Source organism: Chaetura pelagica, unplaced genomic scaffold, assembly GCF_000747805.2.
Source record: "Chaetura pelagica isolate M959 unplaced genomic scaffold, ChaPel_1.0 scaffold266, whole genome shotgun sequence".
Classification (NCBI taxonomy): domain Eukaryota; kingdom Metazoa; phylum Chordata; class Aves; order Apodiformes; family Apodidae; genus Chaetura; species Chaetura pelagica.
The window spans coordinates 2,182,179-2,198,881 of record NW_009953799.1 but is presented as its reverse complement, the minus strand read 5'-3'; the positions used below and the strand labels follow the sequence as shown (position 1 = coordinate 2,198,881).

At 40.9% G+C, this 16,703-nt stretch overlaps 1 protein-coding gene across 1 annotated transcript in view; it reads left to right on the top strand.

The window, feature by feature from the left end:
• The window catches only part of RP2 (retinitis pigmentosa 2 (X-linked recessive)), a 33,792-nt gene extending 17,748 nt beyond the window's left edge, over positions 1 to 16,044 (top strand). Inside the window, exons 2-5 of the mRNA XM_010001196.1 lie at positions 7,696 to 8,361; positions 9,964 to 10,078; positions 11,997 to 12,082; positions 15,826 to 16,044. Coding sequence (XP_009999498.1) covers positions 7,696 to 8,361; positions 9,964 to 10,078; positions 11,997 to 12,082; positions 15,826 to 15,909 — 951 coding nt within the window. The 3' untranslated portion in view covers positions 15,910 to 16,044. The remainder of the gene's footprint in view (positions 1 to 7,695; positions 8,362 to 9,963; positions 10,079 to 11,996; positions 12,083 to 15,825) is intronic.
• Positions 16,045 to 16,703: the final 659 nt, after the last annotated feature.

The following is a 16,703-nucleotide window of genomic DNA, read 5'->3' as shown; positions in this document are numbered from 1 at the left end:
GGCAGGGTCCGGCTGCCCCCAGCGGGGGTTCGGAGGGGGTTCGGAGCCCCCCGGTGCGGGCTCCCTCCGAGCAGGGCGGTGTGATGGGGGTTGGCCGGTGTCTGCGTGGCCCCTGGCATCAGCCTCGTGTCCGACGTGCGTTCCTCCTGCTCCTCTGTTGGCCCTGTTGGCTTGTTCAGGTCGGATTTGTTTGTTTTGGGTAGTTTTTTTTAAAAGCTCGAGGAAATAGGACTAGCCCGTCAGCCCTTGAAGTGACAGGTGAAGACAAATACCTTCCCGCTGCTGTTTCCTGAGCTGTGGAAGGCAGGCGTAAATGTCTCAAGCAAGGAAGCGCTGAAGTGCTGGATTGTATATATATCTTCTCGTCCCGGTTTAAAGTTTCGCTTCCTAACTGCATCATGACATCACAGCCCCCCAAGGTCTCCCCTCCTCTTCAGCCACCGTCGGGTGGGACTTGGAGAAAGTCGGGGCAGGCCAGAAGCTGAATTGATGTGGTTTTAACATGCAGAATCCTCAAACCTTTAGGTCATATTTTACAAGTATAGAAAAGATGTGTGAACTTAGCTGAATGCTTAGCTTGTTTGTTTTGTGTTTGTTTTTTTTAAACTTGTCTAGGTGCTTAAGGGTGTCCATTCAGTCTTCCAAGAAGACTAAGAGACTGTTCAGATGGAGATGAGCTAGAGAACATGCGTGTAGCCTGGAGGAGTCAGTTCCTTGAGGATGAAGGTGGCTGAGCTCTGTTAGGCTTGTTGCTCTGGCTTGCCAGCGGGTGTTTGCAGTGCAGTGCTGGAAAGAGAAGGGAAGGGTTGGCAGCTTGTTGCTTGTATGGAGGTGATTCTCACAGGGGGGGCTAATGCTGAGACTGGATTTCAGAGTAGTGGAACAATTCTGAGCCCTCTGCAAAAGTACATTACTAAAGGAGCATTTGAAGTGGTAGTATTTAAGCTTGGAGCAAATTAATAAGCAACAGCTCAGCTGATGCAAGACTTTTTACCGCTGAAACTAACAGGAGAAAAGTCAGGGCTTAGAAAGAAGTACTTGATTCAGAGAACAGCCAGCCTTGTTGCTAAGGAGGTGGCTGTTGTTAACGTGCTGGAAGTAGGTTCAAGCTGACAGTCGAGACTATCAGAGCACCCAGGATCTATCTCTGTGAAGAAAAAAAAGCATGTAGTATATTGCATGTACAGCGACTTCCTCCTTTTCTATAAAAGACCCTTAGAAACCAGAAGAATCAGTGAGTTTGGGCTGTGCTACTGAACTGTGGAAGCAGTCGAATTAGCAGCTTAATCTTCTTTGTACGGCTCAAGATTGGCTACATAATGTTCAGGCCCATTTCCCTTGCTCTTTGCAGCCTTACCTTTCATTGGCACTTTGGGTATATGCTTAGTACATTAAACCAGGAAAGCAGTACCAAGAAACCTGTCTTAGGTAAATGAGTACTGAGGACTTAGTGCACTAAACATTTTGATCCCAGATTGTATTAAGTCAGTGTTAATGGAGTAGCTTGAAGTATTGTCTCTGATACATCATCCTATTGTCTATTGCTTTCTCATTTCTGATGCATGACATATATTTATTAATTTCAATTTATTAATTTTTTTTGTATGCCAATTTAGATTGAAGCCAGTCAGAAAACCTGAGGCATAAAGGCTCCTCTTTGTTCAGCACATGCATTGAATTTCATTCTGAACCTCTGAAAACCTCCACTTGGTCAACAGATGTGCTAGTGGTCTTCTGATGTTATTTTCCTGTTACTTTTAATAATGTGTCCATGTGCCATCTTGGTTGAGGATGTGTTTCTCAATCTGGTGATGCAGTTTTGGTTACCTAGGAAGGTTTTGCAATTGTCTACAGTTCCTGTAAGCTATCCTCTGTACATTCTTTACAGCTGTCTTCCTGTAAACTAATGCCATGCTGACACTCTCACTGTAGGCAGAGAAATGCAGGCATGCTCACATGCATGCTTGTCTGGTTCAGGATGTGAAAAAAGATGACTGATAGCTGACTGCTGTGCTGGAGGAAGCTCTGAAGCTGAGGAGATACTCTAGTGAAGCTATTTCTTCTGCTCCTGAAGGACAACACCACTAGTGTAGTCTATTAATTGTTTTCTGGTGGCAAAAGGTGGTTAGTGTTGATACTGTCCACTAGTGTAGACCTAGCCAAATACAACAATACATACAACAATATCCTAGTGACCATATAACTCTCATATAATACTCCTGAAAACGGACTTTGTGGTAGAAAACTCCAAATACAAAATATTATAAGACACTGATAGTTAAACTGAAATGAAGGAAAGTATATGAATTCAAGGAGCCTTTTCAGATTTTGACATCACCTCACTTAAGTGAGGAAGGAAGTCTGTGTTATTAAGGTATGCAAAATTAACAACATTTAGTCTGCATCGTAGGTCTGCTGAGATCTCTGTAATGCTGACCACTGAGTTTGGGGAACTGTGTGAAAATTACTTAGGGTGCAGCAGAAGAATCAAAGGATCAGCTTATCTTGAAAACGAGCTTCTGCCTGCTCTGGGATTATTAGTCCAGGAGAATACATTGAGTACAGTTTATTACAGAGTCTGTTATTGCTGCACCACATCCTGGGAGCTTGTCATGTGTTGGTGTCATTGGGCTGTCATGACTCCCCTTTTGACCAAGCGTGGGAGAGGAACTTGATGGTGTTCAGCCTTCTTCAGCTGGGTTTGCACCTGCAATGCAAGACTGTATTTTTGCTCGTGGTCTCCCTTTTCCTTTCCTACCTTACTGCCTTCTGTGTGACTCATGTTGCTTACATGCGTGACCAGCGTGTTAACTACAGCAGTAACTGAGTATGGGCACATATAGACAGGAACTGGGATTTGATGTCCTGTGATGGCACTTACACCCATGTGCTGTGACCTTCTCTACAGGAGAAAAAACACAGAAATCTCCAGTGTTGTTTTTGCTCTTGTCTCATGGATAAAGAAGTAGGATTAATTAAGATTGCAATGGCATTTAAAGCTTAGAGGGACTTTGCTTCCCAGATTATTTTTTCTTTTAGGAGGAACACGTAAGGTTTTGTTTATGTCAGGTGACTTGCAACATAACTGCTTTAGCTGGTGGGAAACATGCAGTTATCATTGCTATATTGGGCTGTGATGGCTGTATTCAAATGTGTTTGTTTTTTTTTTAAAAAAAAACAACCTCAGACACATGACTTTCTACGTAAATCAGAGATAGTATTTTGTTAGTTACCTTGCATTTAAGGATTCTGCTAGAATGGTCTGAGCTGACAGACATCTTGAACTATGTAGATCTTTATATTTTATTTTGGAATATAAATAAACCCCTTTTTTTTCCTAGAAAAAAATATTTTCTAACAGACAGTGAAACATTCTGTCCTTAAATCCAATACATCTCTCTTATGCTTCCCAGTGAGCCAGAACTACTGCTGTAATTCTCAAAATGTAGTCTATCAACGAAGAAACTGACAGCAGGTTCATATTAATGAATATTTCCAGTTAAGTGGGGTATAGGCATCTAGTAGCTTGCTTTCTTTTTCCACTTCTCCTATCTGCAGTATTTGGCAATGGTTTGTTACTCAGAAAAGTATGAGAACAAACATTTTACACTATGATGGGTATTTTGGAAGAGGGGAAAGATTGCAAAGAATAGAATGAAATATGTATTCATACTAATATATTAGTCACATATAAAGCCAAGGTGCACAGGAGATGCTTCAAGATAAAAAATTGTATGCTAGTGACTGGAACCTGTACATACTGTCCTGTGTTCCACCTTTCCTTGTTGCCTAAGAATCTAGAAATCTGCCAGAGGTGAGTAACTTCAGCAAACAGTCTTGAGAGGATGTTGCAACTCAGTGCTTAAGGGCACCAAACCCATGTAAGTACAGATATGCAGAACTGTCTAGGCCTGGGAATGCACTTTTCTTGCTTATTTCCTTTCTGTTAATTCCCCTACTGACAAAAATAGCACCTAAAGCCTCTTAAGTTTGTGTGCCTACCCTATAGCTGCAGCTTTTAATGTCACTGGTTCAGCAGCCAACTCTTGCATGTCACCGAGTGTATATAAGTCTATAGCTGAACCACCATCTGTTGTGATTTAAAGAGACAGGGCATGATTTTTTGAGAATAATACTTAAAAGATTTTAGTGTAATTGGTTTAGACAGACCTTACAAACTATTGTTTGCTCAGCGGGCTAGTCCCAGCCAACTAGGGGAGAACTATAATCCATCAAGAACAGCAGTGCCTTCTTGTTTCTGTGGAGGTATATAATTGCTGATTAAAACTCCTTTCCCCATGAAAAAAAAGTCTTCTAAAGACATGAACTAGATGCTAGAAAGAGTTTAAGAAGCTGTTGGGATCCCTGGTGATTCTAGGGACAGCTACCACTGATGAGGTAAGGGTCTAGTACTCCTAAGTCTTCTTCCCAGTGGTAGCTGCCAGTGAACTGGGTAGTGGTGACTGAAGAGATGCATGTCATCTGCAGCCTTCACATCTGGCCTCTCACCTTCTTGCAAGACAACTGTTTGCAGGAAGGAAAGCTGCTTAATACAGCTTGTGCTTGTTGCATCAGAACTTTCTAGAGCTCAAAGCAAGCCATGGCAAACTTCTGCTTGCCTTCACTTCTCTCCTTTCTTTGTCCTTTAAAATTCCTGCTCCTTAAAATTTGTCTTCCAGTCTTTTGTAACAAATTTATAACCAATGTCATTACTGGTAACCAATGATGAGACTTCTGTACCTCTGTTAAGGGGGAAGAATATTGTGTAAGCAGGGATTACTATTTTGTCATCATACCTGGTTATATTAGGTCATTATTGAGTAATTCCTGAGTGTGCACATAGAACTTCCATGAGGAGGTTTTAACTCTTGAGCCATACCCGTATTTATTAATGTACAACTTGCATCTACTCCAAAAACTTTTTAACTTCAGCTGAAAGTATTAAAAGTTGCCTCTATAAATACTGTCATAATTTGAACTTGCACCAGCCTGGGGAAGAAAAAAGGCATTAAAAATGTATTAAGAGAAGGAGAGTGAAGCATCTCTGTGTGAGATGAGTGGGTTTGGACTAAGTTCTTTGAAGCTTTATCCAAATGCAATGGATAAATAGATTAGTTATCAAACAGTTAGTTTCTGCTGACCTGTCACATACTGAACATTAGACAGAAAAAATTGCACCAGATGAATGGGTAGAGAAGTCTACATAGCCCTGGTTAGGTTGTTATGAGGCTGCAGATGTTACCTTCTGTTGTTTCTGGTTTTCCTAGCCTGACTCTGCTGCGTTGCAGAGACAGAGCTTAAGAAGCAATTAGTGCTGATGGTCAGGAGAAGGAAGGTGGACATGGTGATTTACTATTAACCTCCTGATGATAACTGCAAACTTCAGAGATGATGAGCATGAAACTCTGTGATGAGCATATTAGCAGCTGTTGGATGCATCCTCAAAACTACAGTTTTGCCTTCCTGCTCCTTTCTCTGGCATACTACTTTTACTCGGGAGAATTGAAACATTCAGATCTCCTAAAGTCTCTTGGGTTATCCCCTCCTTCCTGGGGCACTAACACGGTGTGGGGAGGGAATGTTAGATCTATTTCATTCAGTCCCTTCAAGCTTTATGGTAGTGTTAGTCACTAAAAACCTTTGGTCTTTGAAAGGCAAACTGCAAAGCAAAATTAAAGGAAATTGGTGAACTCCCTAGTGTGGTGAACAAAAGGAGAAGTAAGAGCTGTATCAGGACAGAACTCTTAATCCATGTCAGGGAAATAAAACTGAGCTTCTGAGTCTGGTAACAAGCTGACTTTTTTTTTTATCACTAAACTCAACTACTTCTCCTCAAGCACTTTGGTTTGAAACTGTCTGTAAGCTGTGTGTCAGCTAACAAGTGGTTTTTCACCTAGGCCTAAATAAAATTTCAAGGTGACATTCAAGTTTTGCACATCCCTGTGGAGGCTGCTGTTTGAGGCAAGCTAGCACTGCTTCAGAGGCATTTTAGAGCAGAGCTCTTTAGAAGGGTGTGCTTAGGTGCCAACTTTCAAAAAAGCTTCAAGTTCTGGAAACTCTGAACTTCTCCTTTGTAAGAAAAGTAACTGTTGCTCTGTACTCTGTTTTGAAGGCAGTAAGCCTTCAAACATGAAGAGAATATGAGTATATAGATCTCATGTAATGTCACATATTTGATCCATATATGACTTTTCAGATCTTAGAGGGATTGAATGCTAATGATACTGTGTATCTGAGTCTCCATGCTGTCACCCTTATCACTTGGTCCTCTCAATTTTATTAGTAACACTTCTGACTAAATTTCCTGGATATGTACTAGTAGTATTAAATATGATTGAAGGGAGATTTCTAGGAAGCCACCTTCATTATCTCAGATTGTATTTAATTTGGATAATTAATCAGCTGAAAGTCTCATTTCCTGTCCAGAGGTTAGATAGGTTGTCTCTGAAGAAGTACATTGTATATCAGTTGGTAGAGCCTTTTACCTTCCATTAGCTGTTCTGGACAAAGACTGCCTAGGCTGAACGGGTTTAGTGAATGTCTGGAATGGTGTCATCCTGGTTTATGTCTTTTTCTGGTTTCTAAATTTCATATGGATGTTTGAAATGCTGAAGAGAAGGAGTTTCTTACCAATTGGACTAACCAGAAACTTGTACTGCATTTACACTGACTATGGTGCAGCAAGATTTAGGGCTCTTGGGCTGATAATCAGCAGGTTGTGAAGTGATCTTGTGTTAGGCTAGTTCAGGTACTTGTATACTTTGGAGTGCTATTTGAATAAGTTTTCACAAGAGGGCAGAGTAGAATTTGCTCCAGGAAGCGTAATTGTCTTGAGACTCATGTAAATCTAGAAATGACCCAGCTCAGATTCCTTTGGTGTTACAACAGCACTGGCTGTATTATTAATGCTGGCCACCTGTATCACATACTGTCCTGAGTGCTCTGTGGCTCTTCAGTCTCTGCTCCACAGTGCAGAGTCCCAGGGAAAACCATAGCCTCTTGCAAGTGAACCCTCCCTGGCAGCAGGATGCTGGAGGAGTAGAGGTCTGTAGATGTGCCCCCTGCACAAGCCTTGCCAGTGTTTGCTGGTTGGTTGTAGCTAAACCAATCACATTGCTGTTAGTGCAAACATCTTGTGGTTGTTAGCACAAGATAATGCTGTGGCACAGATAAGCAAGTTCTTTGTAGTTTGCAAACGTGACAAACTGAGCTTCTGCTTGAAAGCAGCAAAGTCTCCTTGAAATGTATTGAGTTTATGGTAAAAGATGACCAAGAAAGCGACTTGAAAAGGAAATGCTGTGTATCTCTAGCTTTATGAATCTTCAAGCATGTTGGGCAATTCATTTATTACAGTTATTTTGATAATACCCAGGACCACCATTGTTGTGGAAACAGGGAGAAATCTATCCCCTCCTACCTCCTTTCTTTTTTAGAGGGCAAACTGAGGTGTTTGGATTTTTTTCCCTAGAGCATCTCGGAAGTATAGTTTCAATTGTTCCTGGTACCTCAATACTGTGCATTCCAGCAGTTTAGCTAGAGGACCTCCTTCTGATCTTTCATCACTCTTTGGAGAGCTTTCTGGCAGTACAATTCCGTGCTGCCTCAATTAATGCAAGTCAATTGACATTTAGCATTATAATGTCCTCTGTATGTGAAGACTTTCATGTTCCTTTTTTTTCTTCCTTCCTCCTCCAGGTTGACCCCAAAGATTATACTTTTTCCGGACTTAAAGATGAAACTGTGGGTCGACTGCCTGGAAAAGTAGCAGGGCAACAATTCATCATTCAAGACTGTGAGAACTGTAGTATCTACATATTTGACCATTCTGCTACAATCACTATTGATGACTGTGTAAACTGCCAAATCTTTTTAGGACCAATCAAAGGCAGCGTGTTTTTCCGTGACTGCAAAGACTGTAAGTGCATAGTGGCCTGCCAACAGTTTCGCACTCGGGACTGCAGAAAGCTGGAGGTTTTCTTGTGCTGTGCCACCCAGCCCATTATTGAGTCCTCCACAGGTATGAAATTTGGATGTTTCCAGTACTACTATCCTGAGCTTGCTTTACAATTTAAAGACGCTGGGCTGAGTGTCTTCAATAACACGTGGAGCAACATTCATGACTTTACCCCTGTGTCAGGAGAAAACAATTGGGGCCTTTTGCCTGAGAATGCTGTAGTCCAAGATTATGTCCCTCTGCCCAGCACCGAGGAGCTGAAGGCTGTCAGAATTTCTACTGAAGCTTCAAGGAGCATAATACCAATAACTCGAGGGCAGAGACAGAAAAGCAGTGATGAATCGTGTTTGGCTGTGTTTTTTGCTGGTGACTACACAACTGCAAATGCCAGGAAGTTAATTGATGAGGTAAGTGACCTTTGTCTGCCTTCAGCTTTTTGAATTTCTAACTGAACTGTCCTCTGGTGCTCCCTGAAGGGAGAACACAGAAGTTCTGCTTGTCTACTAACCATACCAAGTGACTGCACTGTTTAAAGGAAGGTAAGAGACTGGAGCTCATCTGATCAGACACTTGTTTTGCAGCTGACATCCTGTGACTGGGACATCTGTCCTCTAATAGTTCCAGTGTACTTTTCCACCATGGCACACCATAGCTACATTCTGAAGAGAATGCCTAGTTGATTTGATGAACTTGGCCAAATGTAGAGTAAGTAATTGGCAATGCTTGTGAAAGGAATATAGCCAATTAACTTGTTAGCTTATCACCCCAAAAATCACAGCTAACAAAACAGTCTGTCCTGCAAATTTTTCCAGTGCTAACAGACACTTAAAAAAAATAACATGTTAAATTGTAACCCCTCCTGCCACCCAGTATTGGAATGCTTTTCTGGAAGAGGCAGAGAGTGTTTGTCAGGGCTGCTCAGCTGTCTTTGATTACTTAAGTAAGTGGTGCTGGCTTTTTAAAAAATTATTTATTTTTTCCTTTCTCCTATGAGGCAGCAGCTCCCAACCTTGTCTGAGTTTGGGCTTTCCTAGGGCTAAAATCTGGGAGTGGCTGGTTGCTTCTAGCACCCTGGAGTGCCAGGGATGACAGAGCAGAGCCAGTAACCATGAGCTACAGCTTCTGAGAGAAGTATCTGCAAAAGCTGCTGATCCCAGTGTTTTATTATCAACAAAAAAAATCCCACAACCAGTGGAGGTCCTTCCCCAGGGCTTTTAACTGCAGGGAGCAAAAGCTGTAGGGTGTTCTTTTTCTGTTCCCTCTCCCCACAGTTTAATTTTCATGCTACTTGAGTGAAGGGAGATAATGATACTTATGGGTTGTTTTTTTCTGTAGTAAAGAGGATAATAGATGTGTTTTCCTGTGGTAGTAGTTCTAAAGAACTTAGAGTTAGGAATGTGCTAAAAGACTCGTTAGTGAGATTCTGTGGAAATTCTACTGCTCTGTAGATTAATGGATGCTTTGGAAGTACAAATACAGTTGCTCCTTGTCCACATGCTTTTAGTTTTGTATTAGAACTGAAACAAAAAGCTGTATGTGCTCGAAAGTTTGTAACTTCTTTCTTTTTTTTCCTCCAAAATTGAAAACTTCAGCAATGGATAGATGGGAGTTTGAGCTAATGCTTGACTGAACTATTGCAGACTAATGAGAACTAACTGCTTGACTCCAGATGCTGAATGCTTTTAACTCCCATTAGTTTCAGGTTGTGAGGGATTGTGGGGAAAAGAAATACAACCCTGGGCCATAATCTAAAACAAAAACATTCACGTTTACTCCTCTAGGTGCACTAGGGCAGAGGAGAAAATTTGAACGAATGGAATGAAAATAAACAGAAATGTAGAAGAAGCAATTGGTCTTTGAAAAGAGCAAAAAGGGTCCCTTCACTCCGTGGCTTAATGTGTATGGGGAAAATGGGTCTGTTGCAGTGTAATCTGGATACTCAAGCATAATATCTGTGTTCGTGTCTGCTTCAGAAGCATTTTTGACATGAATTCTTTCTCTGTTGACAGATGATGGGCAAAGGCTTTCAGCTGGTACAGACTAAAGAAGTCTTAATGAAGGCAGAGGATGCTCACAGAGTTTTCAAGCAGTGTGCATCAGAATTCATACCACTGCTTGAAAAAGGTGAGTTTGTGTTGTTTTCTTTCTCTTCTTGATATAGAAATCTAGCTGTCACTAGAGAGTTATGAAGAAGAAACAGGAATAAAAGAGAAATTTGTGTTTAAACGGTATAGTGTTGTCAGTGTAACTCAGGACTAGTAATTAAATGTATGACAATAATGCTCTCTATCCCCTCCCCACCCAGGTAGGGAAAGGAGAGAATAAGGATAGAGGCTTCCAGATTGAAAACTAAACTAGACAGCTTTAATGAAATACTGATGATAAAAGAAAACCTGTACAAACATATACCAATATATGTAGGAGTGTACAAAACCCGTCACCTCTACCCACTGCCAGCAACTGCCACAGCACTCCTCTGACCTGCAAGTCAGTCTCAAAACAGCCCCAGATCTCTTCTGGAGAGAGCAGCAGAGCAGACAGGAGCTAAGGGGAGAGTGATGAGGAGTCAGGAACACACAGGCCAGGGGATGAAAGGAGATGTATAGAGGGAGTCCTCCCTGAATGCCAGCCATGGATGAAGGAAAGCTTGACTTTTGTGATTCCTGAGATTGTACAGAATGATGCATATATGGACTACTACATTTGCCTAATTTCAGTCCCCTGTCTAGCCCTACCCTCGCCATGTGAGGGTAGTAGATGTGACTCTTCTGCTCCTTTAGTGTCCCAAGAAGCAGATCGATCCAACAAGCGAAGCCAAGTGTCCTTGGTCTCTCAGCGTAACTATAAACTTTCAGGCATTATCAGTCCACTAGCTGGAAAACTTGCTGTTGATATCAGTAAGTGTGCTGCTTAAAAGAGAGTTCACTATAAGAAAAAGAAAATCAGGAGAAAGAAAATTGGCTTGATCCTAGTTCAAACTAGGGCGAGTGTAAAGCTGGTTGAGATGAGTTTGGAAGCCTTAGTCAGGCCTTAAAAACAGCCAGAACTCCTGAAGGCATCAAAAATGAGCTATTCCACTTGTTTTGTGGCTCTGCCCCTCCTCTAGCGGTCCAACCGCATAGCCCGGGAGCAGTGGCACATGCAGATCTGTCTGAGGTGGTCAAAAGAAGCTCATGCTTTTATACTGCTTCTAACTTCTCACCACTGCTCTTCAACCACCTAGATGTTCAGTCTTTCTGTACATGTATTTAAGCAAATCAGTGTAAATGTGTATAAAGCAGGCAAGTGTTACATTTCTGTCTTACAACTGGTGCAGTGCCAGAGTATTTCAAAAGCCTTTTTATTGATCTGACTGTAATTGTTTTTCATCTCTTCCTGCACATCTTGCTGTCTGTTATATGCTAAAGCTCAATACATACTCCTGAACTTAGTAGCAACACGTAGGTTTTTTCATGGTAACATAAGAGGTCTATGATGCTCATTGCAAGACTAGGACAGAAGTTATTGTACTTGTCAGATGACAGTCTAGTTTAAGGGCTATTTTGCACTCGTGTGGGAAGAAATAATGTGTTCAGAATGAAACCAGAGAAAGGGGATCTGCAAATAGTGGGTGAGAACAAATCTAAGTAACAGCCAGTTTGCTATCTTGGGTCTGAGGCAGAAATGCCTGAATGACTCAGTCCTACTCCAGATGTCTGTGAAATGGCTCACTATTTGAGCAGTGGAGTCTGACTCACTTCCATGGTGCCCTGCACTCCTTGGCGTTTTTGTGCCATTGCTGCCGTTCAAGAAGTAAAGCTGGAATCCTGCCAGAGTCTCTGCAAAAATGAGCATGGAATTTTCAGATATTTTCTTCTCAGCTAACACTGTACTTTGAAGCTATGGTTAAGTGTTTTTAAATCTTTATCCTGCATCATGGCTGCTCAAGCAAAACCCATAAAATGGTTCTTGTGAGCTTCACAGTTCCCCATGGGTTGAAGCATCTACTGTTTCAACCCAAAGCTTAAAAGTAGTATTGATTTAAGATGAAACTGTCTTCTAGGCCCAGTGGTTGCTTTGGAGTTCAATGGAGATGGTGCTGTGGAAGGATGTCGAAGCACTGTAAATGATGTATTTAGTGGGACCAAGGTAAGCTGTTATATTGCTTTATTGGCAGAAAATGTTACAGAATGTCTAGAATCCTTCATCATCAAGCTGTAGTGTAGACATACTGAATGATTGTTTTGTGTTTCTGAATAGTAAAATCTGGATATCCTATTTTTTGCTTTTTTGTACTCAAAACTGAAGTTGCTTGTCAGAAAGAAAAATTGCCCTAGGAAAGAATACTTAATCCCCCTATCTGTTGAAAATAGAGATTTTTCCTTAGGATTGTTACTCCACATAGTAGTAAAAACAAGTTCCATAAATATAGTAGGGAAAGCACTGCTCCAGCTCTTACACTGAAGTCTGTTTTGTGATGTTCTAATGTAACCCTGACAAAGATGATGTGATGGGTTTTCACCTTTTTTCAAGGTTCATTTTTGATGTGTAGGATATTGCAGAATGCCTCCTTTCAAAGGCATTTTTTTTCTTCTGTCAGCTTGTTTTACTGTAGCTTCTTTACACCACAACCTCCTCTCTGCTTGCTGTCCCCATTTCTCTAAATGGCAATAGTTTTGAGAAAGTTTCTGGAAACAATTAGAGCATTCCTGATAATGAGAAAGTGACATACCCTTTGCTTTCAAGCAGCTGTTTAAAGAAGACTAGAATGTCTTTGAGACATAGTGTCCGTACAGCTTTTTGCTGTTTTTCAGTTCCTTTTGAAAAAGTTACTCAGAACTAGCCTGCCCAGTTTCTGGAAGAGAGTAATCTTGTGATAAGTCATCCTACATGCCACTAACGTTTGCTTTTTGTGTGTGTCTTTGCTATTGCACCAGCACAAAACTGACGTGTAGCGACCTTAACTTGGCTCTCTGAGTCTGGAGAATATTATAACTGTAATCTGGGCAGTGTTGTAATATTACTGATTCCTGCTTGTGACCCAGAAGCCATTGCTGCAAATTTAACCGTACAAATAGCCTCTTAAGTAGAAGCTTACTGTGGCTTTTTTTAGTGAGGTCAGCATATTATTTCTTTTCATACAGGATAAAGCCGATACTGGGTTCTCCTAGATCTTTTTCTCTATTCAAAGACTGAAGTTATACTAATTACTAAAACAAATAACATTGTATATTTTCCTCATTAAAATGACTTTTGTTTGGGACTATAACACTATGAATGCCCTGATCTGAGATGCATCCAGAAAACCTCACTGTGTACTTTGTCCTATGAAATAAGGGTTGTTCTTGAAGGCAATCTGTAGTATTTGGGTTCAGTTCCAAATGTGAAATTGCTTACTGCATCTGGATTTAAAACTTATGCTTACGGCCTGTCAATAGTAAAATCTACCTCACTTATTAAATACTTGCTGTATTGAATTTGGAAACAGAACTCTGGGCTTCCTGAGAAGTATACATATTTATTTAGACAAAATGTAACTCCAAAACTTCTGGTAAACGCTAGGTTTGTGCATAGGTCTCTACATAATTGAATAGCATGAGTATGCATTTTTAAAGAAAATGTATTTCTTTCTTGGGACATAATTCAGAAGTAATCTAGGGAGTAACAAGCTTCAGAATTATTGCTACCAGAAGGTTCAGGAATGCTGAAGGTTTCACCTTGTTGGCTGCCCTTATCGTGTCTGAGAGTTGTTATAGTGCTCAGAAAGAATTATAGGTATCTTTGATCAACACAGAATCACAAAAGCTCTTATGAAGACATGTATCCTGTAAGACTTTGAAGGAGATTAATCTGCTCTGAAGCAGGTGGCTACGTTTGCATTTGAAAACCACAACTTAAAATTATTCCATTAATCTGTTAATAACCCTAATTTCACCAGGTTTTTGTTTCTGAAATAAATCTGATAAACAACTCTGAATACTCTAGTAAGAGTAGAAAAGTACTTCAGCAATAGCACTACCAGAGTTTTTTGAGCTGTTTCGTAGGACCAATGTGTTACAAGGAGAGCTCTATGCTATGCACTTAAGCAGACACCCTATTTGTGTGGGCTAGGTATATTTGCACTCTTTACCTCTGACATTCTTCCTCATGTGACCACCTCTGCTTTTTTGAATGTGCTTTCTCGTATTGTTCCTCTGTCTCACTTACTCATAAAATATTGTGCAGAATGTAAATTGTAATATCCTGGTAGGGAAGGATGCTGAAAGAAGGTATTCAACTGTTGTGACCATGGTACCAATCACTGTCACACCAAACAACTGCCAAATAATTAGTAGATGTTCTCAAATACCTTCAAACAGAAGTCTACTGTGCATTCAAGCAACAGTCACAGAATCCCAGAATCCTAGGGATTGGAAGGGACCTGGAAAGATCACCCAGCCCAACCCCCTGCCAGAGCAGGGTCACCCAGAGCACATCACACAGGAACGTGTCCAGGCAGGTTTTGAATGTCTCCAGAGAAGGAGACTCCACAGCCTCTCTGGGCAGCCTGTCCTAGTGCTCTGTCACTCTCACAGTAAAGAAGTTCTTCCTGATATTCACATGGAACCTCCTATGCATCCATTGCCCCTTGTCTTATCACTGGACATCACTGAATAAAGCCTGGCTCTGTCCTCCTGACACTCACCCTTTACATATTTGTAAACATTGATGAGGTCACCCTTCAGTCTCCTCCAAGCTAAAGAGACCCAGCTCCCTCAGCCTTTCCTCATCAGGGAGATGTTCCACTCTGTCATCTTTGTGGCTCTGTGCTGGACTCTTCCAAGCAGTTCCCTTTCCTTCTTGAACTGAGAGGCCCAGAACTGGACACAATATTCCAGATGGTAGCCTCATCCAGGCAGAATAGAGGGGGAGGAGAACCTCCCTTGACCTACTAACCACACCCAGTCTGGGAAAAAAAATCAGAAATTTGCCAGCCACCGGGATATTAATCTTAAAACATAGTTTAAGTGAACCAGTTGAAGAAACTGCCATAGTTTACATTAATGTGGTATTCTGAGCTGCAGTGGAAAAGTGGTGACTGTAGGAGCGAAGTCATCTGGAATAATTCATTCCTACAGTCCCAGTGCACTTCAAACTAGCTCACTTGGCTGTGCCAACACTGATGTGCTGAGACAGTGATGGTTTCTGCTTGAGGTATAGAAAATATAAGGTAGTAATAACTCAATTTAAGATTTTTTTGAGGCTATCACTTGCATGTTGAGAATGATAAACAGCCACGACAGTGTCTGTTACACTGAACTGTTTGGGCGCTGCCTAAAGCATTTGGAATTGATTTGTTGGAAACTAGAGCTTGGACTTTGACATGTGTTGATCAATTTTGCAAAATGGAAATGTAATTGAAATTTTGTTGTTTTCTTTTTTCTTTTTTTAAATCATCTCATGAAGAAGTAACTATGTTTTCTGAGATGAATAGAGTACAAGGCAGTCTTTCTTACAAACCCTTTCTGTTAAAGGAAAGCTTCATGGTAGCCTAAGGTTTTTGTTTCCTCTCCTTCTCCTCCATGGCATTTGATTTCACTGAACAAAATACATCTAAATGGACACTATCTGAAGCTGTGACCCCTGAATAACTGAGCTCAAAACTTAACTTCTGTCAGTGGGAGATGAGGGTTGTTGCAGCTACCATGTCTGCTAGGAACAAGTGATGGTAACAGAGAATGCATCAGGGCTGAGAGAATGCCAAGACTATTCTGTCACACAGTGGAAATAACAGAGTTGTGTCTCTCGTGAAATGCAATAGCAAAAATAAGCATTGCTGGCTTTGAATGAGAAAAGGCTATTTGAACATCTTTATTAGTGAAGCATAACTATTTCCTTGTTTAATAAAACAGGTTTTTGTATCGGAGAGCAAAGCATCAGCATCTCAAGATGTAGACAATTTCTACAACTTTGCTGACATGCAGATGGGAATGTGAAGTTTAACATGAAGGTGTTCACATACGATTCGTCTCAGCACTTGGATGTCACTTGGCTTGAATATTGCAGTAGTATCTGAGAAGTTTGGTAATTTCTTTTTGTATTTCTTATATATCCATTTTATAAAGCTATTGGTGGTTTTAATACTCTGTTGCCTGAATAAGAGGCATAGCTTCCCACGTGCTTTGTGTTTGAAACTTACATTTCGACTTCAGAAACAATGGAGGTTTTTTTAATTAACTTTTTACAGTGGTTTCTAAATTTCTGTTGATGTTTCTGGTCAACATTAAATAACTATAATATGTATTTGAAAAGTACAATGCTGATACAAATTTGATGCAGTAGAAATTGTTTAGAAAGTGCATTTATGTGAACTTGCTGCTCAAAGTTTTCCCACATGCAAATTTGTTGTCATTGGGGGCCAGGGAGGAAGCTGTAGTCATTGACTTTTTCTGAAAGCCTAGTCTGAAATGAATTCTTGGAGCATGCTTTCAGAAGCAGTGCATAACTTATCAAATGCTCATCTGGCTTATTCTGCTTCAGCATCTTTTTTGAATAGAGTTGTCTGCAGCAGCGTTTATGCTGACAGGAGTCTTGACAGCATCCTGGTAAGCGATGTGAAGTTGGAGCATGAGTACTCTTGCTGAAGATGCTCTAAGGTCCACTCATGGTCTCTGGCGATGTAGCTACCTCTGGTATTCCCAAATCATATGTGGGATATACATGACGTTCCCTTGGACTCAGTGTAAGTCTGTGGCACTGTTATTGTTTGCTACAAGGGACACAGAATCAT